The sequence below is a fragment of the Carlito syrichta genome, unplaced genomic scaffold, assembly GCF_000164805.1.
Source record: "Carlito syrichta isolate Samal-C Ts95f unplaced genomic scaffold, Tarsius_syrichta-2.0.1 Scaffold311804, whole genome shotgun sequence".
NCBI classification, from domain to species: domain Eukaryota; kingdom Metazoa; phylum Chordata; class Mammalia; order Primates; family Tarsiidae; genus Carlito; species Carlito syrichta.
The window spans coordinates 22923-50093 of record NW_007255900.1 but is presented as its reverse complement, the minus strand read 5'-3'; the positions used below and the strand labels follow the sequence as shown (position 1 = coordinate 50093).

General features: G+C 35.8%; 1 protein-coding gene across 1 annotated transcript in view; it reads right to left on the bottom strand.

Moving 5' to 3' along the window:
- Window positions 1-12999: 12999 nt before the first annotated feature.
- LOC103271606 (synaptonemal complex protein 2-like) overlaps window positions 13000-27171 on the bottom strand; it is a 34942-nt gene continuing 20770 nt past the window's right edge. The window contains 13 exon segments of the mRNA XM_008069080.2: window positions 13000-13041; window positions 13043-13078; window positions 14066-14122; window positions 14232-14310; window positions 14458-14516; window positions 15198-15297; window positions 15392-15486; window positions 16602-16732; window positions 17226-17381; window positions 17645-17735; window positions 18960-19145; window positions 22782-22987; window positions 24496-24691. Of these exon segments, the coding sequence (XP_008067271.2) occupies window positions 13000-13041; window positions 13043-13078; window positions 14066-14122; window positions 14232-14310; window positions 14458-14516; window positions 15198-15297; window positions 15392-15486; window positions 16602-16732; window positions 17226-17381; window positions 17645-17735; window positions 18960-19145; window positions 22782-22987; window positions 24496-24691 (1434 nt within the window).

Genomic DNA, 27171 nt, shown 5'->3' with positions numbered 1-27171 from the left:
TAGTGAGGCTGAACATTTTTTTCATGTATCTGTTGGCTGCTCGTATGTCTTCTTTTGAGACGTGTCTATTCATATCTTTATACTTTATAATGGGGCTGTTTGTTTTTTTCTTTTCAGCACATTTGAGTTCCTTGTAGATCCTTGATATTAGGCCTTTGTCAGACATGGAGTTGGCAAATATTTTTTCCCAGTCTGTGGGCTGTCTCCCTGCTCTCTTGATGGTTTCTTTGGCTTTGCAGAAACTTGTCAGTTTAATTAGGTCCCACTTGTCTATCTTGCCTCTTATGGCCTGGGCACTTCGGGTTTTGATCAGGAATTGGTTGCCAGTTCCAGCTTCCATAAAAGTGTCTCCTGTATTTTCTAAGGTTCTTAGAGGTTTTACATTTAGGTCTGTGATCCATTTAGAGTTAATTTTTGTGTATGGGGATAGGTAGGGGTCCTGTTTGAATCTTTGGCATGTGGTCAGCCAGTTTTCCCAGCACCATTTACTAAATAGGTTCTCCTCTCCCCAGTAGTGGGTGGTGGAGGCTTTGTCAAAGATGAGTTGGTTGAGAAGTTGAGGATTTGCTTTTGGAATCTCAATTCTATTCCATTGGTCTATATGCCTGTTCTTGTACCAATACCAGGCTGTTTTGACTATTGTAGTTTTAGGAGGGAGTGTAATACCTCCTGCTTTTTTTCCCTGAGGATTGTTTTGGCTATTCTTGGTCATTTATGTTTCCATGTGAATTCCTGTATTGTTTTTTCTAGGTCTGAGAAGAATGTTGCTGGTAATTTGATGGGTATTGCATTAAATCTGTAGACTGCCTTAGGTAAAATGGACAATATTGATTCTTCCAATCCATGAGCATGGAATATTTTTTCCACATGTTTGTGTAATCTTTGATTTCATGCTCAGTGTTTTGTAGTTTTCATTGTAAAGGTCTTTTATATCTCTGGTTAGGAAGATGCCAAGGTATTTTTTTGTGGTTATTGTAAATGGAATTGTGCTTTTTATTTGGGTTTCTGTTTGTTTATTATTGGTGTATAGAAATGCAGTTGTCTTTTAGTACATTTATTTTATACCCTGAGACTTTACCAAAGTCCTTTATCAGAGCAAGGAGGTTTTTGGCAAATTCTCTTGGGTTTTCTTTTCTTTTCTTTTCTTTTTTTTTTTTGAGTTGGAGTCTCACTCTGTCACCCAGACTGGAGTGCAGTGGCCATTCCTGGCCACCACAGCCTTGACCTGCTGGGCTCTGGTGATCCTTCTGCCTCAGCCTTCCAAGTAGCTGGAACTACAGGCGCATGCTACCATGCCTGGCTAATTTTTGATTTATTGTAGAAATGAGGTCTTGCCAAGTTGCCCAGGTGGGTCTCGAATGCATGGGCTCAGGCAATCCACTCACCTCAGCCTCCCAAAGTGCTGCGATTACAGGCTGAGCGACCGAGCCTCACGTAGGATTTTCAAGGTATACAATCATGTCATCTGCAAAAGAGATAGCTTGACCTCCTCTTTTCCTATTTGGATACCCCTGATCGTCTTCTCTTCTCTGACAGCTCTAGCTAGGACTTTCAAAACTATGTAGAACAGGAGAGGTGAGAGTGAGCATCCTTGTCTTGTTCCAGTTTTCAGGGGAAATGGTTCCAATTTTTGTCCATTTAGGAGTATGCTGGCTATGAGTTTCTCGTAGATGGCTTTTACTATTTTGAGGCATGTGGTCAGCCAGTTTTCCCAGCACCATTTACTAAATAGGTTCTCCTCTCCCCAGTAGTGGGTGGTGGAGGCTTTGTCAAAGATGAGTTGGTTGAGAAATTGAGGTTTTGCTTTTGGAATCTCAATTCTATTCCATTGGTCTATATGCCTGTTCTTGTACCAATACCAGGCTGTTTTGACTATTGTAGTTTTAGGAGGGAGTGTAATACCTCCTGCTTTTTTTCCCTGAGGATTGTTTTGGCTATTCTTGGTCATTTATGTTTCCATGTGAATTCCTGTATTGTTTTTTCTAGGTCTGAGAAGAATCTATGCCTAGATTTTGAGGGTTTTTATCAAGAAGCGTTGCTGGATTTTATCAAAAGCCTTTTCTGCACCTAATGATATAATCATATGGTTTTTGTATTTACATCTATTGATGTTTTTAATTACATTTATGGTCTTGTGAATGTTGAACCAGCCATGCATCCCAGGGATGAAGCCTACTTGGTCATGATGGATGATTTTTGAGATGTGTTGTTGAATCTGGTTTGCTAGGATCTTGTTGAGAATTTTAGCGTCTATGTTCATCAAAGATATTGGCCTGTAGTTCTCTTTCTTATTTGAGTCTTTACCTGGCTTGGGTATCAGTGTGATATTAGCTTCATAAAATGATTTGGGGAGAGTTCCATCTTTCTCAATCACCTGAAATACTTTGAGTAGGATTGGTATCAGTTCCTCCTTATATATTTTATAGAATTCTGCTGGAAAGCCATCTGGTCCAGGACTTTTTTTGTAGGTAGTTTTCTTATAGAATAATCAATTTCCTTGATTGTTATTGGTCTATTTATCGTCTCAGTTTCTTCTTGTTGTGTGTGATGTCAGAAAGTCCTCCATTTCCTTTAGGTTTTCAAGTTTTCTTCCATACAATTGTACACAATAGTCTCTGATGATCTTTTGTATTTCTTCAGGGTCAATTGTGACTTCTCTTTTGTGTTTCTGACTGAGTTTATTTGGGTGCTCTCTCTCTTTATCTTGGTCAGTCTGGCTACCATCTATCTTATTTATCCTTTCAAAGAACCAGCTTTTTGTTTCGTTGATTTTTTGTATTATCTTTTTGTCTTCTATGTCCTGGAGTTGGGCTTTTATTTTGGTGATCTGGATTCTTCTGCTGAAGTTAAGGCTTTGGTGGTCTTGCATTTCCAGCTTTCTTAGGTGACTTGTTAGGCTGTTAACTTGCGATCTTTCCATTTTCTTCATGTGTGTTTGCAAAGATATGAATTCCCCTCTTACTACTGTTCTCATGGCATCCCAGAGGTTTTGGTAAGATGTTTCTTTATTTTCATTTGTTTCCAGGTAGCTTTTAATCTCTATTTTGATTTCATCGTTGACCCAGGAGTTGCTTAGAATGGCACTGTTTAGTGTCCATGTCTTTGTGGGTTTTGAGGGAACATTTTGGTGTTGATATTTATTTTCATTCTACCATGGTCTGAGAAGGTGCCTGGCAAGATTTCAATCTTATGAAATTTATTTGTTTGATTTATGGCCAATGATGTGATCGATCTTAGAGTACGTTCCATGTGGTGATGAGTAGAATGCATATTCTGTGGTTGTTGGGTGGAGTGTTCTGTAGGTATCAATTAAGTCCATTTGTTCAAGAGTCTCATTGAGGTTCCAAATCTCTTTGATGTTTTTTTGTCTTGATGATCTGTCTAGGGTTGTGAGTGAGGTATTAAAGTCCCCAACTATGATAGTGTTAGAGTCAATCTCTTTTTTAAGTTTGCCTGGAACCTGCTTTCCGAATGTTGCTGCTCCTATGTTAGGTGTATATATGTTTAGAATGGATATTTTTTTGTTGATATATTGAAACTTTTATCATTATATAGTGACCTGCTTCATCTTTTTTAATTTTTGATAGCTTAAAGGGTATTTTGTCTGAGATTAAGATTGCAACTCCCGCTTTCTTTTGTGTTCCATTCACCTGAAATTTTGTTTCCAATCCTCTTACTTTGACTCTGTGAGTGTCCTTTCTGGTTAGATGAGTTTCTTGGAGATGATATATTGCTGCCTCATGATATTTGATCCATTTTGCCATTCTATGTCTTTTCAGTGGTGCATTTAGTCCATTCACATTTAGGCTAATTATTGAAATGTGAGGGTTTATCTGTGTCATGGGGTTCTTATAGAGTTGTTGTTGTACTTGTTTGTTGTCTTTCTTTTGTTTTTTTTGGGTTGGTTCATGTGTGTTTTCAATCTTTTTCCTGTACTCTTGTGAAGAACATTGTTTTCTTTTCCCTTTTCTTCTGTGTTTAATATTTTCTTAAGAGCTTCTTATAGGGGTGGCCTGGAGGCAGCGTAAGTTCTTAGGGATTGGATGTCTGGGAAAGATTTTAATTCTCCCTCACTGATGAAGCTTAGCTTAACTGAGTAGGTTATTCTTGGTTGAAATTGTTTATTTTTGAGAACTTTGAATATTGGGCTTCAAGCCCTCCTAGTCTGAAGTGTTTCTGTAGATAAATCTGCTGCTATTCTGATTGGTCTTCTCTGGTAGGTAGTCTGACCTTTTTCTCTTGTGCTTTTTGGACTATTTCTTTTATACCTACTTTGTTCAGGCAAATTATTATGTGCCTAGGAGTTGATCTTCTCATTTATTGTCTTTCAGGGGTTCTTAGAATCTCTTGTGTTTGAATTTTCACATCACTGATGAGGTGAGGGAAACTTTCTTGAATAATTTCATGGAATGTTTGTTCCTGGGTGGTCTCTGTCTCAGTTTCTGCCTCAGGAAGTCCAATTACACTTAGGTTCGTTCTCTTGAAGTAATCGTTCATCTCTTGAAGGTTTTGTTCTATCTTTTAAGCTTCTTTTCTATGTTTTTGACAGTTTGGTTTAGTTCTATATTTTTGTCTTCAGCTTCTGAGATTCTGTCTTCTGCTTGGCTAATTCTGCTTTCCATGCTTATTAGTTTGCTATTTATTTCAATCACAGTATTCTTTACTACTGTTATCTCAGTTATCAACTCCTTCCTATTTTCCTCTTGTGTCTCAATTCTTTTTATTCTATTAATGTCTTGATGTCTGGGTTTATAGTATGTGACCAGTTATTCTGGGGGCTCTTCATTGTTTGCATTCCAAAGTCTACTTTCTCATTATCTGATCTCCCAGGGGTCTGTGTGAGACTTATATTCTTCTTTTGATTTTTCTTCATTTGTGTAGATTTTCCACCCCTTTTTCTTTTTTCCCCGTCTTCTTTAAATATGTTGTTCAGGGGTGATAGGGTTGCTTTTACTTCTGTTAGTTCCATCTCCTATTCTTCCTTGTGTGAATCCTCTGGCTTTGTTCAATTCTGAAGCTGGACTGTAGGTTAGGGGCTATACCTTTTGCAGTTTTGAGATTTATTTGAGGGAGAAGCTGTAATTCAAAATCTATCTGTAAATCCCAGGATCCACCGACAGGTGTATGGAAATGCTGGAACCCACTTCCCACTGCCTTGTAATCTGTACATGCAGTGGGAGTATAGGTTTGCTCCCTGAAAGTAAAATGTGGTAAGAAAAAGGAAAGAAATGGAACATGGGGGTGGGGGGGAGTGGAAGGTGGAGAGAGAGAAGAGTAAGAGGGAAAACAGACAAAGGTACCTGCTAACAAATGAAAACAGACCCGAAGACAGATAAGAGTAAGAGGAAAAAACAAAAACAAAAAATAACAACAACAAAAAAAACTAGAACATATAATCATACAGACACACATGCTGTATGACACAACCTCCTTATGACGTACTGTTCTCCTACACAAACATGAGGTCTTAGATCCCAAGTTGGAGGCTGGGCAGAGCTGGGTGGAGGTGGGCAGGGCAATGCAGGTCTCTGCCTGGTCACAGGGCTCCAGATGATCTCTGGTTCTACTGCAACTGGGTCCATCTGGGGGAGGCAGAGTGCGAGACAGCCAGGCGCTGCAGGTTGGCATGTCACATGTGGCTTGGGCCTCTTTTTCTTTCTTTGTTCTTAGGTCCCAAGCTGGAGGTAGCGCAGAGCTGGGTGGAGCTCATGGGGCAATGCAGGTCTCTGCCTGGTCTCGGAGCTCCAGCTGTTCTCTGGTCCCCCCGTGGCCAGGGGCGAGTGGCCCTGGGGGATGTGGAGTGCGACACTGCTGGGGGTTGCTGGTCAGCATAGCACAGGATGGCTTGGGGCGGGGCACTGCAGCCAAGGAGGGAACCCGGAGCTCCGCAGGCAGGAACCGAGCACCACCGCAGGCAGCAGCGGCTTAGGGCAGGGTGGGTGCTTCAGTTAGAGAGGGAGTCTGGAGCTCTGTGGGGCGGGAGCTGAGGGCCTCCATGGGTGGTGATGGCTTGAGGCGGGGCGGGGTACTTCAGCCAGGGAGGGAGCCTGGAGTGCCACAGGGCAGGAGCCAAGGGCCTCCATGGGTAGCAGTGGTGGAAATAAGACATTTTAAAGGGTACAATTCTGTGGCATTTAGTACATTCACAATGTTGTACAATTACCACCTCTATTGAGTTCTTAAACATTTCCATCTCACACACAAAGGAGACACGTTTTAAGCGGTCATTCCTTATTCTTCCTTTTCCCCATCCCCCAGCAAACACTAATCTGCTTTCTATTCCTATGGACTTACCTATTCTGGATATTTCATATAAAAGGAATCCTATAATATATAACTTTTTGTGTCTTCTTTCTTAGAATAATAATTTTGAGGTTCATCCACACTGTAGCATGAATATTTTCTTTTTATGGCCTAATAATATTCCATTGTATACATATATGACGTTTTAAAAATTCATCATGGGTTGATGGCCATTTGGACTATTTTCACCTTTTGGTTACTGTGAATAGTGCTTCTATGAACATTCTTATACAAGTATTTGTTGAATCAATTTTTGGTTCTTTAAGTTACATACCTAAGAGTAGAATTGTGCCATATGGCAACTCTATGTTTAACTTTTTGAGGAACTACCAAACCGTTTTCCATTGTGGGTGCATTCTTTTAAATCCTTCCAGAAATGTTCAAGAGTTCAAATTTCTCCATATTCTCACCAACAACCACTTGCTGTTTATTATAACCATCCCAGTGAGTATAAAGTGGCATTCCAATATGGTATTCAATTGATTGTGTTTACTTAATGACAGATGATGTTGAACATCTTTTCATGTGCTTATTAATCATTTGTATATATTCTGTGGAGAAATGTTTATTCAAGTCCTTTCCCCTTTTTTATTTGAATTGTCTTTTGTCATTCAGTTGTAAGAATTCTTTAAATGCTCTGGATACTAGACTCTTATCAGATGTGATTTGTAAATATTTTCTCCCATGCTGTAGCTTTCCACATTTTTAAAGTGTCATTTGATGCACAAAAGTTTTTAATTTTGTTGAAGTCTAGTTTATCTAATTTTCCTTCTGTTGCTGGTACTTGTAGTGTCATACCTAAGAATCCACTGCCAAATCCAAGGTCATGAGGATTTACTCCTACATTTTTTTTCTAAGAGTTTTATAGTTTTAATATTTAAATTTAGACCTTTAATTATCATTATACTTAATTTTTGTATATGGTGTGAAGATTCCATCCTCATTGTTTTGCATGTGGTTACTCAATTGTCCCGGAATCATTTGCTTAAGAAAGTCTTTCCCCACTGAGTGGTCTTATGACCTTGATCAAACTCTGCTGACTATAGATGAGTTTCTATATTTCTAGATTCTCAATCCAATTCCACTGGTCTATGTGTCTACTCTTATGCCAGTACCACACCATTTTAATTAATGTAGCTTTGTTATAAATTTTGAAATTAGAGAATATGAGTCTTCCAACTTTTTCATTTTTCAACATTGTTTTGGCTATGCTGGGTCCTTTCCATTTCCGTTTGATTGTTGGTATTAGCTTTTCCTTCTTTGCAAAAAGGACATTAGGATTTTGATAGGAATTGCATTAAATCTGAAGGCCACTTCAGGGAGTATTGCAATTTTAACATATTAAATCTTCCAATCAATGATCACAGACTATCTTTCCATTTATTTAGATCATCTTTAATTTCTTGCAATGTTTTACAGTTTTCAGTATACAAGTATTATACCTCTCTTTGGTTAAATATATTCTTAAGAATTTTAATCTTTTTCATGCCACTTTAAATGGAATTGTTTTCTTAATTTCATTTTTGGATTATTTGCTATTGTATAGAGCTAAAGCTTATTTCAGGGGGCCAACCCTGTATCTTGCAGCTTTGCTGAGTTCATATTAGCTTTAACAGTTTTTTGGTTGATTCTACAGGATTTTTTAATAAGTAATATCAAATTATCTGTGGGTAGAAATAGTTTTACTTCTCCCTTTCCTACTTTGATGCCTTTTCTTTTTCTTGCATAATTTTTAGCTTTAGGTAGAACTTCTGGTACAATGTTAAATACACATAGTGAAAGCAAGCATCCTTGTCTTTAGTCTAGAGGCAGGCAGGAGGGAAGGTTTTAGTCTTTTACCATTGAATATCATGGAAGTTATGGGGCTTTACATAAATACCCTTTATCATGTTGAGGAAGCTCCTTTCTATTTCTGTTTCAGTGTTATCATAAAAGGATATTGGATTTTGTTAAATGCTTTTTGGACATCAAATGATCATATTTTTCACCATTGCATTAATATGGTATTACATTGATTTTCATATGTTGAGCCACCCCTGTTTTGCTGGAATAAGTCAAATTTGGTCATGGTATGGAATCCTTTTAATATGCTGCTGGATTTGATTTGCTATTTTGTTGAGGGTTTGTGCTTTTATATTTACAAAAATTACAGGTCTGTAGTTTTCTTGTAATGCTGCTGTCTGACTTTGATATTAAGGTGATGCTGGCCTTATCAAATGAGTTAGGAATTTACTATTCTATTTTCTGAAAGAGTTTAAGAAGGATTGGGCTGGGTGCTATGGCTCATGCCTATAATTCCAACGCTTTGGGAGGCCGAGGCAGGAGGAACCCTCAAAGCAAAAGTTAGAGACCAGCCTGGGCAACATAGTGAGACCCCTATCTATAACCCCCGCCCCAAAACAAAACAAAAATAATCCTTAAGAAAATAGACAGGCTACTAAGTAGGCTGAGGCAGATGGATCACTGGAGGCCAGGAGTTCAAGGCCAGCCTAGGCTACAAAGTGAGATCCTGTCTCTACAAAAACTAAAATAGCCAGGCATGGTGGCACATGCCTGAGCTACTGGGTAGGGTAAGAGAACCCAGGAGTTCAAGATTAAAATGAGCTATGGCTGCACCACTGCACTAGAGTCTGGGTAACAGAGTTAAGAAGTCCCTGTCTCTAAAACAAATTATAAAACAAATAAGAAGAGTTGGTCCTAATTCTTCTTTAAATGTTTGCCAGAATTTTTTGGGGGGAGGTTTTTGATTACTAATTCTGTCTTTTTATAGGTCTGTTCATACTTCCTATTTCTTGAGTCAGTGTAGGTAATTTGTGTTTTTAGAAATTTATCAGTTTCATATAGGTCAATTAACTTGCTGGCCTTCAATTTTTCTCAGTATTCTCCCACAATCCTTTTCATTTTCAAAAGATCAGTAGTGATGACCCCAACTTTTATTTCTAATATTAGTAATCTGAGTCTTGTTTATCTTTGTTAGTTAAAGATTTATCTATTTTCTTGATCTTTTAAAAAAACTAATTTTTGGTTTTGTTGATTTTTTTTTCTATTTTGTTTCTTATCTAGTTTTCATTTTCTTCCGTTAGCTTTGAATTTAGTTTGCTCTTCTTCTAGTTCTTTATAGTTAGATTATTGATTTAAGATTTTTCTTCCTTTTTAATGCAGACGCTTACAGCTATAAACATTCCTCTGAGCACTGTTTTCACTGTATCACATGTTTGGGTATGCTTCATTTTCATTTGTCCCAGAATGTTTTATAATTTCCCTTATGAGTTTATTCTTTTTTTTTTTTTTGAGTTGGAGTCTCACTCTGTCACCCAGACTGGAGTGCAGTGGCCGCTCCGGCCACTGCAGCCTCGACCTGCTGGGCGCCGGCGACCTTCCGCCTCAGCCTTCTAAATAGCCGGAACTACAGGTGCGCGCTACCACGCCTGGCTAATTTTTGATTTATTGTAGAGATGAGGTCTTGCCAAGTTGCCCAGGCAGGTCTTGAACGCGTGGGCTCAGGCAATCCACCTACCTCAGCCTCCCAAAGGCACGGGATTACAGGCTGAGCCACCGAGCCCGGCTTTGAGTTTATTCTTGACCCATTAGTTAAGAGTGTGATGTCACTGGAGAGTTTTAAGGGATGATATTGTATAATTTATGCTTTAGCAAGACAACGTGGCTGCTAAGTGAATAATGCATTACAGAAAAGGAAAGTATGAATGCTAGAAAGCCATTTAGGGGGCTGTCGAAATTGTCTGTGTGAGAGATAATTATGATGACACTGTCAGAGACAGTGGAATCTGCAGAAAATATGCACATGTGGGACATACTCTGGCAATAGAATCTATAGGAATTGTTGATCAATTTACTGTTTGGCTGAGGGAAAAAGAGAAATCAGAAATTACTTTTAGGTTTTGACTTGAACGGTTGGGTGAATAAAAGTGACTTTACTGAGATAGGAAGAAAACGTGTATTTTTCTTTTCTTTAGTGATGAGAGAGAATGTGAGGAAGAGAAATAGAGAGTCAGTTTGAGAGTTGAGATGCTTATTAGAACTGTCAAGCAATGTATATAATATTCTGATATACAAAGTGAAGATCAGAACTTTTACAAATTGGGAATCATCAACAAAGAAATGGTTATTACATGGGATGAGATGAAATTACCTAAGGAGAAAGTATAAATTGAGGAAATGTGAGAGACTAGGAATGAAGCCCACATTAAGAGGTAAGGAGGAAACCAGGAAAAAGATAAGGAGTGACAAATTATTTCCAGCTGAGGGTTTTAAATGTGAAATACCACTGAGAAGCTATGAAAGAAGAGCTTAAGATTTGGCAACATATATGACTGGTAATTTTTGATAAAAGTAATTTTGATGAAATAGAAGGCACAGAAGCTATACTGAGGAAAGGTAAGGAGCAAATAGGAAGTGAATAAGTTGAGATAGTAACAAGGAAAGATTATTTTGATATGTTTTGTTCTCTATAAAGGTGAGTGAAGAATTACATGGGAAGAACAGTAGTTTGAGAAGAACTTGATGTCAAGGGAGGGTCTTATTTATGCACTTAACTTAGACTATAAAAACCAGGAAAGAAAAATCAAAGGTAATGAATAAATATACAATAATACTTTGGAAATGTGGTAAAGCCAATTAAATAGGGCAGAGTAAGGGTTGCTGAGCAATGCTGTGTGCCAGTTTGAGTTATGTGGCCATAAATTTAAAGCTTGATTGATTTTTCTCCAGTGTTCAATTGGTAGAATAAGGAATGAGAATTAGCAAATAGCATTAACAGAATGAGAAAGGGCAAGATTATTATTTTGATCTATGGAATCTAGAATGACTAAGAAAGGAAGGACAAAAGAATGTGTAGAGTAAATGACCTGGGACTGCTCTACAAAGCAAGTTGGAAAGATAGAAAGGCTGGGATGATAAGAATGTTGGAAATTGAGATTCAGAGGGGCACGACTATTGGTAATGATAAGGTTATAGCAGAAAGATTTAGAAGGCCCTGGAGGAAGTACAAACCTGGGATGGATTACACATGCAGTGCAATGGGGTAATAAGTATGACACATGGTTTAGGAGTCTTACAAATTTGGCTGAAGACAAGGCAAACAGGGTGGTAAATCATGAGGGAATTGGTTCTCAAGCCTCACAGAGCAAAAATGGAGTTGCAACTCCTGAGTGGTATTTAATATTATAGCAGGGATGCCACTCTCTTAAACTAGAAACCCCGCTACCCTATCAATAAACCTTAGCTGATGCTAATAATTGCATAAAATTAAGATGAGAAGGTTTTCTTTTGCTTATTTTGACTAAGAGACCACTTTTCCCACTGTATTTAATTACTGGTATTATTCAAATACTCTGCTACCATTAAATAGGCAAAGGATAATAAGGTTGCTTGGTATTATACTTTGGGTGTCTGATTAAAGAAGGGTATTCATTGGCTGGGCTCGGTGGCTCAGCCTGTACTTTGGGAGGCTGAGGCAAGTGGACTGCCTGAGTCCATAGGCTCGAGATCAGCCCTGGCAATTTGGCAAGACCTTGTCTCTATAATAAATCAAAAATTAGCTGGGCATGGTAGCACATGCCTGTAATTCTGACTACTTGGAAGGCTGAGGTGGAAGGATCACTGGAGTCCAGCAAGTTGACACTGGGGTGGCCATGAGTGTGCCACTGCACTCCAGCCTGGGCAATGGAGTGAGACTCCAACTCAAAAAAAAAAAAAAAAAAAGAATATTTGTTTGATCCAGCACAAAATAGAAATATATGATTTATAAAATCATCTTACAGTATAATTATCCAAGTGACATAAGCATTTATTTCAACTTCAATATATCAAAGCAAATCAAAATGTATTCATTTTTATAAATTAATCTATCAAAATATTACAATGAATACTAGGAGATTAAAAGTGCTTATCAAATGGACTGCTTACAAATTAAGACTCCCATATTGAATTAAAATATTTAGGCACTGGCAGTATGACACTACCAGAGGAGGTAGGGGACATATAACATTAATAAGGGTTCCTGATCCTAATCCAGGTGAAGTGAGGTCCAATGGGAGGTCCAAAGCTTCACCTGTACCTAAACCACTTAGGTATGCAAACCTGACTTGTACCCCACAACTTTAATATAAAATTTAAAAACTATTTGGGCATTGTTGTAGCCATTTTTAGGCCATTTAGTGCCTAATATACTAGAGGCATAATTGAATAAATATCTCCAACAGTGTTTACTCAGGTAAACATTTTAAATCAGGAACTTCCTCCCCTTCTAAATGTGGCCAACTTTGTATTACTTGTAGTATATTCTAAACTGTTAAACAGACATTTTAATAATATACTTTTTATTTATCTCCAAACTATACTTATTTTAAAATATATTTTATATAATAAAGTGTAAATAAGTTTTATGAGTATGAATAACTCAATATTATTTAACATAAACAATTAGTGTTTAGTTTCCCAAAACTTTTTCTCTCCAACAACAAAAAAAAGTACCATTGTGTAGGCAAAAGTCTTTTAGGCTTGGAATCATGTTACAGTGTTTCTTTCTTATCCATTAAAAGACATTTCTTTGAATTTGGGGTTCCCTACACGGAGACATTTACGTGGGTGACATGAGTATTTTTTTCTTTGCAGGACTACTCTGTTATTTACTCAGTTATACACAAAGAGATAAAACATGTTGATAAAAATTAGACTTTACACATTAACATTTCTTTCATGAGCCATGAATAATGAACTCTAGTCCTCTTCTTACATTAAGAATCTCCTCTTCTTGCTATAGCCAAGAAAAAAAAAAACAAAACATTTAGCTTTTACATTATTACTATAAAACCATCAAATAAAATAGAAAAAAAAAATCAGGCTGTTATTAGGGATTCATTTTAAAAGGATACTATGAATCAGTGCTCATTCTACCCAATCCCTCAGGGTCTATATCTAGGTATCTACAGAATTCTGTGATCATTACTGATATTTGTGATGATCAATTGAGAGAAGATCTCCAATTTGTATTTAATATTAAAGGGAGTAAAATAAAAATAATCTAAAAAAAATTTTCAACAAGGGTCAACTTAGTGTCATTTGCTTTAAGCTAAACTAGCTTATCTACATCCTGATCCCCTGCTATTACAGCAGACTGAACGCCAATTAAAACTTTGTAAGTACATTAATATATACTATAATCAAAGACCAGTGTACTTAAAAATGCCTCCATCATTGTGAAAACACCAAAAGACATGTTCACTTAAAGCAGTGTCTTAAGTCCCTCCTAGCTCCACTTTTTCCTCCAGAATGTACTGCTGGTCTAGGTGTTTGGAAAGTCAACTAATTCTATCCCTCATCTAAATAAATGAAGTTTTGCCCAAGTGGACAATAATTCTTCCACTTAAACTACAGACTTTCTGGTGAGTGTTGTCCTGCCATTTCTTCTCCAGAAGGCAGAGCAGGAGAGAGGCCTGCTTGCTGCAGTGGGGGAAAAAAAAAAAAAGCACCCCCCCCCCCCAAGAAACAGTCAAAAAGTCATTTAGGTAATTTTTCAATTTGTATTTATATTCTTTTACTCCTCAGGGGGGCTTCACTATTTAAATTACCCCTATTCTTTTACTATAATGATGTTCTCATTATTTAATTTGAAGAACTAAAAGTAATTGGGCTAAAACTGTCTTCTCCCAACCCCAAAATAAAAAGAAAACTCTATGAAAGAATTTCCAATTAAAATACATAAAAGCCTGACTGTTCAGCTTTTCAAACTCAGTTGATTTACCATTTCCTTAAGAAGCCTGTTTTGCAGCTTTTTCATGTTTTCTTTCATCGAAGACATCTGTAAAGGAAATTATTTCCCCTATGAAATTTACCAGTTTTCACAGCAAAAAAAGACAAGGTAGACTAATATCAAGAAAGATTACATATAAAAAACATAATATGTATACCTCAGATGTAAAAATAGTTTCTTCATAATCAGTATTATAGAAGACATTTTTATCCAATGAAGTTTTCAAAAGATGAAACCTAACAAGTAAAATAATGAGGTTTTCCTTATAGTTATCAATAATTCAAATCAAACTGCTATATAGTAATTTTAACTTTTCAAATAATATAAACTTGTTAAATAAATCTAATTTTACAGACTCTAGTCATTAAGAATGTCATACTAACCTCTGCTGTTCACTTTTTTGGTATACTCTGAACTTTTGAAATATCTTTTCCCAAAAATCCTAAATTTTGAAATGTAAAAACCTTTAATTAAACATTAATATGATTAAAATTAAAACAACAGAATTACTATATTTCTATTATTCTACATTTAAATAATTTAGCCATATGTTAAGAATTTTCCAAGCTGGGCTCCTCCGTGGCTCAGCCTGTAATCCCAGCGCTTTGGGAGGCTGAGGTGAGTGTATTGCCTGAGCCAGTGGGTTTGAGACCCGCCTGGGCAACTTGGTGAGCCCTCATCTCTACAATAAGTCAAAAAATCAGGGGGCGTGGTAGCGCGTGTCTGTAGTTCCGGCTACTCAGAAGGCTGAGGCAGAAGGATTGCCGGAGCCCAGCAGGTCGAGGCTGAGGTGGCCGGCAGCACTCCAGTCTGGACGACAGAGTGAGACTCCAACTCAAAAAAAAAAAAAAAAAAAAGAACATTCCAGATGTCATACACTCTTTCAGATAAAAAAACTAAAAGTAAAATTTCTCCCTTATTTTCCAAGATATTTATCATAAACTTAAATCTATAATTTTAGTGGTATTTATATGACGACTAAAAATCTAAAAAGTAAATTACATTCTAAAGAACAAAAAGCTTTAGGATGTGTTCTCAAAGCAGAAAGCAAATGAGTTTTTCCAAATGTAGCTCTTTAAAAACGAGATTTAAAAATTTTTAAATATCATAAAAAGCAACAAACCACGAATTCCTTTTCCAAATCTTTTAAAGACTGCGATTCTTTTTCAAAATTATCCAGTTCCTCTATGATAATGAGTTGGAATTTGTTAAGTGTTTTAATCCTATCAAAACAAAGTGAGATTAATTTTTAAAACTATAGCATTCAAAACATGAATATATAGCATTCAAAAGTTTTCAGAACAGATTATTACAGACCTATACTCCAGACGTTGATGATTCATTGTTTTCAGATGTTGTTGAGCTGTTTTCCAAGACTCTTTAGTAAAATAATTTATGATTTTACCGCGGAGCTGAAAGATACTCACTTTTAACTTAAAATATCTTTACAGAATAATATCAAACAGAGACAATACTAAGAGCAATGCCTTTTCCATAAAATGGAAGTCACTAAGAAGAACTTGAAAAAGTGAAAAATTAAAAACTCAGTTATTTAAACTTGAGTATTAATAAATAACCTCACTCAGAACAGTATCTAACTCCATCAGTAAGGCTTTGGCTACAGGTTGACTTGCCAGTTGTTTTCCTAAGAATAGCACACTCTACAGTATTTACCAAAATGCTAGTGATTGTAATTCTCTTCAAGGGCACTGCCTAAAAGTCACACTCAGAATTATTTTTTAAACCATTTTTCACAAAAACATATATTCACATCTAGTCACAGACACATAACAGAATATACTAATAATATACTATTTATGTCAGGTTGACCTTGGGCAAATAAAATAAAAACAAATATACAGAACTTTAAATAACTTCAGATTTTACCCCTGAATAGGAGAAAGACAAGCAAGAGATAGGGCTGATAACCTGTGCTGAAAAATATCTTTTACTTAGAGAAGGATGTAAATGAACTATCTATTCCAAATATAGGCATGTGAAAGAAAGAGATGGGCATAAAAAAATTACTAAGAATTAAAAATTGTTTTAAAAAGTGGGTGTTTGTATTTATTACCTCAATGAAACCTCAAAAGCTAAAGATATATAAGAACAAAGCTAGTAGAACAAAATGAAATAGGATTTCTCTGACTGCAGTTGCTCATCCTTTATACTATATTACACTAGCCTCACTATTGGTACTTCTGTGAGATTAAAAATGTCTAGAAAAGATGAGACATGAAAATCGTCCATAAAAATAAAGAAAAATCACATAACAGCCAAAATATTAAATTGAAGGAAAACAGAATAAAAGAGAAAGAACAAGTAGTACAAGAAAGACTACAGATACTATACAGATTTTAGAAGACAAACTCAGCTCATGAGATAAACTTTTTAAACTAACAATTACTCCCTATCACATATGAGGAGAGTTGGGCTCATGAATGGATGTTTTGTTACCAAAGAAACAAGTAGAAGGTGTGGCATATTATCATATTAAGTATAAATTGTAATTTAAAGAATAACTCACATGACTTCTCCTCTTAAATTCTGAATTGAGCTTCTCAGAAGTCTCACAAGTCATCCTTACATTTGAAAATTCATTATCCCAGTTCTCCCAGGGAATAGAAAAGTCATTTGTTGAATATATACTTTCAGACACTAAAAAATAAAGACAATCAGCTAAGGTTAAAATATGCATTATTATAAATTTAGCTTTGTTATTAGGTTAAGAACAAAATCTAATTTTCAGATTATATGTACAGCCTAAAGTATGAAATCAAAGGCAGACCTCATTATGGTTTTTTTAAAAAAAAAATTTTAAGTGAAATTATTCTTACTTTAAAAAAAAACCTTTGGCATGGCTATCACTGCAGAAATGAAAGTTTAAACTGGAGCATTTGGGGATTATTTTAAAACTGCTTTTGACCACGTTATTGCTAATGTAAGTATTTAGTGATGCACTAACACATCAGTAAATTCATACTCTAGTAAAACTTAAATGTGGTAAAAAGTGATAGAATGATGAGGGAGATCTGTGAATATTTAAGCTCCTTACTACTTTGTGATAAAGCATCATCCTACTTGGACTTTTCCAGGTATCTTTTCACCTTCCAAATATTTGCATTTTGACCCAGGCTTTTGATATACCTACTTTTGCAGATGTGATTTTTTGCATCTTTGGTTTTACACAGTTTTTTGGGAAGCAAGTTTGGCCTCCTTTCTTCATTCTCCTCCATTTCTCCTTCATTGGAATTACTTAGATTCTCTTCTATGTACACTCGTTTGCGACTAAGATATTGAGTGGTACCTTAGGAAAAATTAAAGGGTTACAATTTTGATTTAAATGTCTAATTATTTTGTTTTTAAAAAGACTTTGTTTCTTTTAATTATTTGCATTGTGTTTTAGGCAACTGCGTATTAAATTCTATCTCGTTTTACTTATTTTCTTTTTTGACATTAACTAAACTAAAAGTATGACTTAAAATACATAATTCCTTTAGATAAATTCTCACAGTAGTAGTTCAGTAATTTGTGTTTATTTTTTTTTAAAGTAGAGGTATGACTACAAACCTGATACCTGAGTAGTGTCACAGGACATGTCAAACCTTGTTTTTTCTCTTCCTCCACTAGATATAGATGATGGAGATGCTGAATGGCTTCCCTAAAATACATATTAGAAATGAAAAAAGGATTAAAAAATACTTTTGGATTCGCCTTTAACTGTCTTTCCCAAACTCTAACTCCAATACATTTCAAATGCTGTCAATTCTTTTCCGGATTGTTTCGTTTCTATCCTCCTGTTCTTATCTCTAACACTACCATGTGTTAGCCTAGATTCTATGTTGACTTCAATCCTACAGTAATAGCTTTCAGCTGGCTCTTTTGACTATTCCTGCTTTTCAAGTCTTATTAGCATTTTCATTTATTCGAGTAGAAAATGGGGAGCCACAGAAGACTTAAGTTTAAACTCTTTCTTTCAAACCACATCTTTCACATCTAACCTTATGTTACAGTTTGAACACACAAGTTATTTTATTATTATTTTTTAACATAGTAATGTTTACTTAGGTTACTGTTTCTTTCTCCACTTAATCTGTATATGCCCATCCATCCAATTAGGTCTAGCCCAAATCTCAGCCCTCTTCAAGCTGTAAAATTCTGTCTTGATAATCTGTATTTTACAGATTAGTAAAACATTTTTATTGAGGGAGTGAAGGACTTTTATAGTGGCAACCAAACAAATTCTTATATATTTGTGAAACCAGAAAAGTCACAATTATAAATATGTAATCAGGGGTTCAGCAGCTATATCCTCACTATTTAAGATCTTACTGCTCTCATTTTTAAAATTTCAACTTAAAAAAAAAAAAAAAAAACCAGGCCGGGGCTTGGTGGCTCAGCCTGTAATTCCAGCACTTTGGGAGGCCAAGGCGAGTGGATTGCCTGAGCCCGTGGGATTGAGACCAGCCCAGGCAACTTGGTGAGACCTCGTCTCTACAATAAAACAAAATAAAAAAATAGCCAGGTGTGGTAGTGTGCGTCTGTATTTTCGGCTACTTGGAAGGCTGAGGTGGAAGGATCGCCAGAGCACAGCAGGTCAATGCTGGGGTGGCTGTGAGCGTGCATGCCACTGCACTCCAACCTGGGCAAAAGAGTGAGACTCCAACTCAAAATAAATAAATAAATAAATTAATTAATTAAATTAAAAATAAAAAAATAGTTTTCTATGTGCAAGCCATTCTATATACTTTAAACATTAGATTTTTAGGTAATAACAGTTACAAGGTATTAAAATATTATAATTACCACTAAAGGCCAATAATCTTATTCTTACAAGAACCATCTTAGTTTAAGGAAAGTTTTAATATTATAGTATCATACTTACCTCTCTTTTGCTCTGTATACTATTTTCATTAACATTTGGAGACTCAATTTCCATAAACCGCTTTTCTGAACTATAACTGTTTATATCTGAATAGCTGTTACAATTCTGTGTTTCTTGTGTAAGCACCACAGAACTTAAGTTTTTTTTATTCACAATAGTATTATTCTTAGTTGGAGTATGCCCAGGCTATGAATGAATAAGACATATGGAAACCCAAAGGAAGTTAGAAAATTGTTTAAAGCTCCCAAAAAATAGTTGAACATAATAGTAAGAATCATTAATCAAGAACTACTTAAATTTTGATGGAATAATGAATTTACTGCTAAAAGTCAGCATGCATTCAAAATGTTTTTAAAATGTCCTTAAACAAGTAGAACATTAATTTGATGACAAACATCTACCAACAGCTACAGATAAGGATGCCTGCTAGTATGGTTCTATGATCCTGAAATCGAAGTCACCTTAACAGGAAAAAGAACATGAAGAGTAAGAATTTTTGCATTTTCTATTTCAATCATTTATATGTTTGTACATATAGAAATCCCAAGAGAATCTAGGCAGACAATTATGATATAATTCAGCAAGGCTGTTAGAGACATAAAAATCAGTAATTTTTAATACAAAAATAAACCAATAAAATATAATTTTATAAAAAGGTTTTTGAGGTTTTTGTTTAATACAGCAAAAAATAAGATACTTAGGAGTCTAGCAAGAAGCAAAATTTGCTCTGTAGAAGATTTGCCACAACTTTGTAGAAAATAAGGCCAAAAAGTGTAGCAAGAAATGTGTGAATGAGAAAGATCAATGTCAATATTGAGGACTGGCAATTCTTCCCTCTGACAAACTAATTCTAAAATTTATATGGATGAGTAAAAGGCCAAAGGAATTTTGAAGAATTGGGGGGTGGTGTTATGAAGTGCCCTGTAAGTGTGAAACGACACTAATTAAAGCAATGTGGTACTAGCAGAGAAAGAAAAACAGGCCAGTAAAACAGAGCAGTGCCTAATCCAGATACATGTGTGAATGAATTAGGGATAGTCCATTCATGATGTTACACGAATTGGATATATCCATATGCAAACAGAAAGACAGAAAAGTCTCAAAACATATAAGTTAAATTCAAAACTAACATTTTTTACAAGAACAGAAAATACTTTTATGCCAATGTCTTAGGGTAAGATTTTTTGAACAATCCAAAATATGGGTAAATTTTATTGTATTGTGTCTTCTGTCATATGAAACTGCTGCAGTTAACTAAGTGAAAAAAGATACATACAGAGGGGAATCCCCCCAAAAACATAATTACCTTTTGGGGGGTGGGCCCCTTGTAGTACAGGCTTCTGCTAAGTAAGTGTTAAGGAACCCACTGGCATCAGTCTACCAGCTAGCTTTGTTGTGAGAGGCTGTGTTGGGCTTCAGTGAATTTTTTTCGGAGATTCTTTCGATGCATTTGTTAATTTCATTGGTTGCTTTACTAGTGCATCTGCACACAACTACACTGAGGTTCAGCAGTTTTTGACCCAAAACAGCATGAACCCCATGTCCCATCTTCCCTATTCACCCAATCTCATCCCAGTGACTTCTGTTTGTTTCCCCAGATGAAAAAAGTCCCCAAAGGAAAACGTTTTGCTGATGTGGAAGGGGTAAAACAAAAAACAGAAACACTAAAAGCCATCAAAATTGATGAGTTCAGAAACTGTTTTGAGCAGTGAAAAAAGCATCTTAAGTTCCTGATATAAAATAGTATAGTATTGGCATATAACATATGCATATCTTCCTGTATACTTTGAATCATCTCTGTATTACTTATAATACCTAACAATGTAAATACTAGTTATAATTGTATTGCTTAGAAACCGATGACAAGAAAAAACCTATACATGTTTAATACAGACACAATTTTTAAAAATATGTATTTTTATCTGTGGCTGGTTGAACCTACAGATGTGGAACCCACAGATATGGAGAGCTGACTATATCAACAAAGGACCACAGTAGGATAGTCTTGTGCAAAACTGGTTTTCAAATTGAGGTCTGTGGAGACTCAGTCTTGCAAAGGTGCCCTGGGGGTTATTTGGGATGGAGGCTAGCTAGGCTAGAGCTCAGATCTCCTACTTCCTCTGCTTTAAACAGCACAGTTTCACTTTTATCTGCAGTTTTGCTTTCCAAGGTTTCAGATACTTACAATCAACCATGACCCAAAAACATTAAGTGGAAAACTCCAGAAATAAGCAATTAAATTGTGTACCATTGTGAGTGGTGTGATGAAGTCTCTGGCCATCCTGTTCTGTCCCACCCAAAGTGCGAATCATCCTTTTGTCCAGCATTTCCCTGCTGAATATACTACCTGCCTGTTAGTCAAGTATTAACCATCTTGGTTATCAGATTGACTGTTGAGATATTGCAGTGCTTGTGTTCAAGTAACCCTTATTTTACTTACTAACGACTCCAAGGAGCAAGAGTAGTGATGCTGTCGTGTACTTGATAATTGCTCTATTTTATTATTAGTTTTTGTTTTTAAATATCTTACTCTGCCTAATTTATAAATTAAACTTTATCACAGGTATATATTTATAGAAAAAACATTATATATATATATTTATATATTTTCCAGGACTATTCTGAATTTCAGCATCCACTAGAGATTTTGGAATGTATCCTGAAAGGATAAGGGAGGACTATACTGAGTACTGACAAGAATTCTGTGATAGAAATGGTTACTTCCTAGGAGGTACTACTAATTTGTCTACACATTAAAACTACATACATTTTCTCAATTTGAATAGGCTTATTCCTGAAATATAGGCACTTCTTTTAGATTTCACCATAATTCAAAGTCTGTCACCTTCAATAACCTTTAAAAATCTCAAGTTGATAAAGTATATCGATAAGAATTTGGTTAAAAGTCAAAGCACTGCTTGGTATTTATAAGAATGGTTGAAACAAACAGGTAAATAATATGAGAATAAAAAGTAGACATGGTATGTTGAAAATAAAGTCTTCCTTTTTTATGTATCAAGTTATATGTACCGCTTCTTAATAAATTATAGTAAGCCCCCATCTAAACTGCAGATAGTACAGGTCCTACATATACTAGGCACAGATTTCTTTTTTCTTTCACAATTTCATGGATAGAAGATTTGTTATTACTGTAGAACTTAGCAATGTCAGCATACCATATTTTTTGCTTGTGCCTTATTAAGTAAAGAACTTTCACCTTTTCACTTAAAAGAGGAGCTTTACAGTTTCTCTTTGGCATATATGAACTGCCAGCATCAATACTCTTGCATTTGGGGTCATTATTAAGTGAAAACTGCTTACATACAAGTGCTGTGATACCTCAGTAGTCACATAGTTGGCTTACTGTATTACTAACAGGTTGATAGGGTATATAACATGAATACACTGGACAAAAGAATGGGTTACACCCCAGGCAGGACAGAGTAGATGGCCCAAGATTTCATCACCCTACTCAGAATGACATGCAATTTAAAACTTATAAATTGTTTACTTGTGGAGTTTAGTATTTTCAGACCACAGTGTGGGTAACTGGAACCTCAGAAAGTAAAACCACAGATAAGGAGGAACTACCATACTCTCATACCACCACATTCTTCCTCCCTTATAAATATACAGGAGTCTGCTGGGTTCACTGAGGCTGGGAAGTGTCTTACTCTGTATTATGTCCCTCTCCCCCCAATCCCTAAACCCAACCCCAAATCTTAAGTAGACAAGCAATGCCTATCTGATTAAGAGTATAGAAAAGTGATTTACCACCTTCAAATACATCTGATAAAGAAAAAAAATAATATACATTCTTACCGAAAAGAGTGATTGTAGAATTGGTGAGCAATGTTCACTTGCACACAGTAGGTTGTTCTCATTGTTTTGGGGTAACTTTACTGGACCTCCAACTCCATTGTTACTATTTAAGGATTCAGGTGATGAAGTGTTTGGATTAGGTGATACAGATTTTGTTATACAGTTATTATCCTGAGTGAAATCCCTTTCTTTTATTTTCTGTATACCTATATTGCCCCACAATACACAAACAAGAAAACAGATGGCAGGTGTTAACATTGATGTCTGCTTTAAAACTCGCATGATTAAATTCTAGGAATATAACCATTTATTACACCTTTAAATCTTTGCTGTAAAAAGGATAAACTTTCAATAAATTAAGACCAAATTATGTTTAAAATATTTTATAAGACTTTGAAAATAATAATGGCTGAATTTAAAATGTAACCAGAACTTTCAAAATATTTCAAATAAAAATATCTACAGTATGATATGAAATAAAATAATCACCTTAAATACTACCTTGAATATTTTGATATTATAGCAAATGGTGTTATATATTAAAGTCACATAATTTTGTGATTGGAAAAGACTTCAAAAACCATCTAGTCTAAATCTCCTATATAAAAATAAGAAATTGAGCCAGGTGTGGTGGCTCAGCCTGTAATCCCGCGCTTTGGGAGGCTGAGGTGAGTGGATTGCCTGAGCCCGCGGGTTCGAGACCCACCTGGGCAACTTGGTGAGACCTCATCTCTACAATAAATCAAAAAAAATTAGCCGGGCATGGTAGTGCATGCCTGTAGTTCCAGCTCCTTGGAAGGTTGAGGCGGAAGGATCGCCAGAGCCCATCAGGTCGAGGCTGCAGTGGCCAGGACAGGCCACTGCACTCCAGTCTGGGCGACAGAGTGAGACTCCAACTCAAAAAAAATAAAAAAATAAAATAAAAATGAAGAAATTCATTGCTGAAATAAGTCTTAATGTAAGTGAATTCTCAGACAGTTTTCAGATCAAATCAAGGTATGTACACCTGTCTTCTGAGTATGTGCTTATCTGTATTACAGTGGTCCTGAGCATTATGCAAATAAAATATATTAGTTACTTTAGAGAGAGTATTAAGTATATTAACTGATTTAAGTCTTGAAATTTAACTGAAATGATTAACATTTAGAAATGCTTTAAAATATCCTTACAAGTCAGTGAAAATGATATAAAAGTACATATTCTTATAATTTCTACACTAGAAAGACATATAGAGTTCCAAAGAATATGAATTTTTATTTACCAATTATTTAAAATAAAAGAAAAACCTCAATTGTTTAAGGAAACAATCCACTGTGGGTTCACAGAATGATAAACATGTTCCTTGGACATTTGTCAATTGAATGTTAAGTAGAAAAATAGAATTCCTCAGAATTCGAGTGTTATTAAATATATATTGAGCTAAAAAGTACATTGTAATTTCAAATTACCATTTGTAAATATACATGAAGTATTTTCCATACTAAAGCACTTGTTCTTTAACTTCCTAACACAAAAAAACTTCAGTATCCCATTAACAATGTACCCAAGTTAGCAAAAGTCAAGTTACAAGCATTAACTATTACTAGTTTAAAAATAAAGTTTTAACTACTATAATCTTAAATGTTCCTCTCAAAATATTCAAATTGTATTTTCACATAATTATAGTAGGAAATTGCTACATATTCAAATAAAAGAAAAATGAAAAGATACTAACATCCCATTACGTCTATAGATGCTGGACTCCCACATAAAGATATAGGAGATAAGTCAAAGCTATGATCTTGGGTAGTATCTTTTAGAAGAGATGAGTTTTTCCATTCTTCTGATAGTTCCTTTTCTGTTTTGGCAGAGACTTTCTGTTGTTTCTTTGGCAGCTTTATGGTTTTGGTTCGAGAATGGATGGTCTCCTCCTAAATGTATCAATAACTATCAGATTATACTCAAATACAAATATTTACATTTGGACACATAAAACAGTGTAATTAAACTGCATTCTAGTATGTATTAAATGTCTTATATTACTACATACAGGCATAACAGACCTAGACATGAGTAGTGAAAAACTTTCTAATATCATACTAGAGGGTGTAAGGCAAATTCACAAAAACAAATAATACAGGCAGGGCTCAGTGGCTCAGTCTGTAATCCTAGTACTTTTGAGAGGCTGAGGAAAGTGGACTGCCTGAGCCCGCAGGTTTGAGATCAACCCGGGCAACTTGGAGAGATCTTGTCTCAACAATAATTCAAAAATTAGCCAGATGCGGTAGTGCATGCCTGTAGTTCCAGCTACTTGGAAGGCTGAGGTGGAAGGATCACTGGAGTCCAGCAGGTCGATGCTGGGGTGGCTGTGAGTGTGCCACTGCACTCCAGCCTGGGTGACGGAGTGAGACTCCAACTCAAAAAATAATAATAATAATACATAGACTATAATAAATATCTTAAATGACATCCATAACATTCTATAAGGGTTCAAAGAAAAAGGTTATATCCAGTTTAGGGAAACCAGAATGGATTCCTAGATTTCATGATATTTGAGATACTAAGGAGTCTGTGGAAGAACAAGGTGTGAGGAAAATATACTAAGAATAACAAACAACATACTGTTGATAAGAAGAAAGGGAGCTAAGAAGCACAAGCCTTATTTGGGAGTCACACCACTTTACCACTAACTTCTGGGTTTACACTGAGGAAGAGTGAAAATAAACTTGGAGAGGTATTTTGATGCTTTGAATGTCTGACAATAGGGATATTTACAGGGTTTTTCTTTGAAGACAGATAGAATGAGAAGTGACTTGAGAAGACTTATCTGACTATATGTATGGTAAACTTGTTTTTTAAAAAAGTGACAGAAAATGTAAAGATAAGTTATAAAGTCCTTAAAGTCTTTTAGATAAGTGATAAGAGAAGATAGAGGTTTATGATCTACAATCAGCACAGAATAGTGGTCAGACACCTACCTTAAGTGTCAAACTCTCTGGGTTCAAATCCTAGCTCTACCACTTCCTAGTTGTGTGACTTTGGGCAAGGTCCTTCTCTCTGGGTCTCAATTTTCTCAGTTGTAAGATAGGATGACAGTAATAATACTAATTACCTATAGCATCTATGAGATTTTTAAGAAGATAAATCTGTAAAGTCCTTAAATAGCAGCTGGCACATTTTAAGTGCTATATATGTATGTACACACACACACACACACACACACACGTGAGGTCTAACAATTAAGTTCATAAACTTGCCACTGTGCGCTTACGCTGGCAGCACTGTACAAACAACTCAGGTTTCATAACTTTGGTATATCAGTGTCTCACAGTTGTATCTGTATCAATGTGTGGCAGTGTCTTGCTGAGTGGTGTCCATTATTGTTGTTGCATGTTTTTGTGTACGATTACGAGAATGTCAGAGCTTGAATCAGAGCAATAAACAAACATTAAATTTCTTGTTAAAATTGGCAAGAGTGGAAGTGTATTCAGGGACATGTTAGTCCAAGTTTATGGGGATAATGACATGAAGAAAACAGCAGTATACAAATGGATTAAGTTTTTTCTGAGAGGATAGAAAGCATCACTGATGAAGAGAGGTCAGGATAGCCAGTAATAAGTAGAACTGATGAAAATTTGTCAAATTGTGCATCAAAATCATCAGCTGCTTGTGAGACGCATAGCAGACCAAATAAACATTGATATAGAGCTTTTAGGGATTGCCACACTGCTTTCCACAGAGGTTGCATTAGTTTATACTCCCACCAACAGTGTAGGAGTGTTCCCTTTTCGCCACACCCTCTTCAACAACTGTTATTTTTTGAGTTATTGATAATTGCCATTCTGACTGGAGTTAGGTGGTATCTCAGTGTGGTTTTGATTTGCATCTCCCTGTTGATTAGTGAGGTGGAGCATTTCTTCATGTGTCTGTTGGCTGCTCGGATGTCTTCCTTTGTGAAGCATCTGTTCATATCTTTTGCCCATTTTATAATGGGGCTGTTTATTTTTTTCTTTTCAGCACGTTTGAGTTCCTTGTAGATCCAAGATGTTAAGCCTTTGTCAGACCTGGAGTTAGCAAATACTTTTTCCCAGTATGTAGGCTGTCTCCCTGCTCTCTTGATGGTTTCTTTGGCTTTGCAAAAGCTTGTCAGTTTAATGAGGTCCCACTTGTCTATCTTATCCCTTAAGGCCTGTGGGTTTCGAGTTTTGTTCAGGAATTGGATGCCAGTTCCAATTTCCATGAGGGTATGTCCTTCATTTTCTAAGGTTCTTATGGTTTGAGGTTTTACATTTAGGTCTCTGATCCATTTGGAGTTAATTTTTGTATATGGGGATAGGTAGGGGTTCTTTCGATCTTCTGCATGTGGTAAGCCAGTTTTCCCAGCACCATTTACTGAATAGGTTCTCCTCTC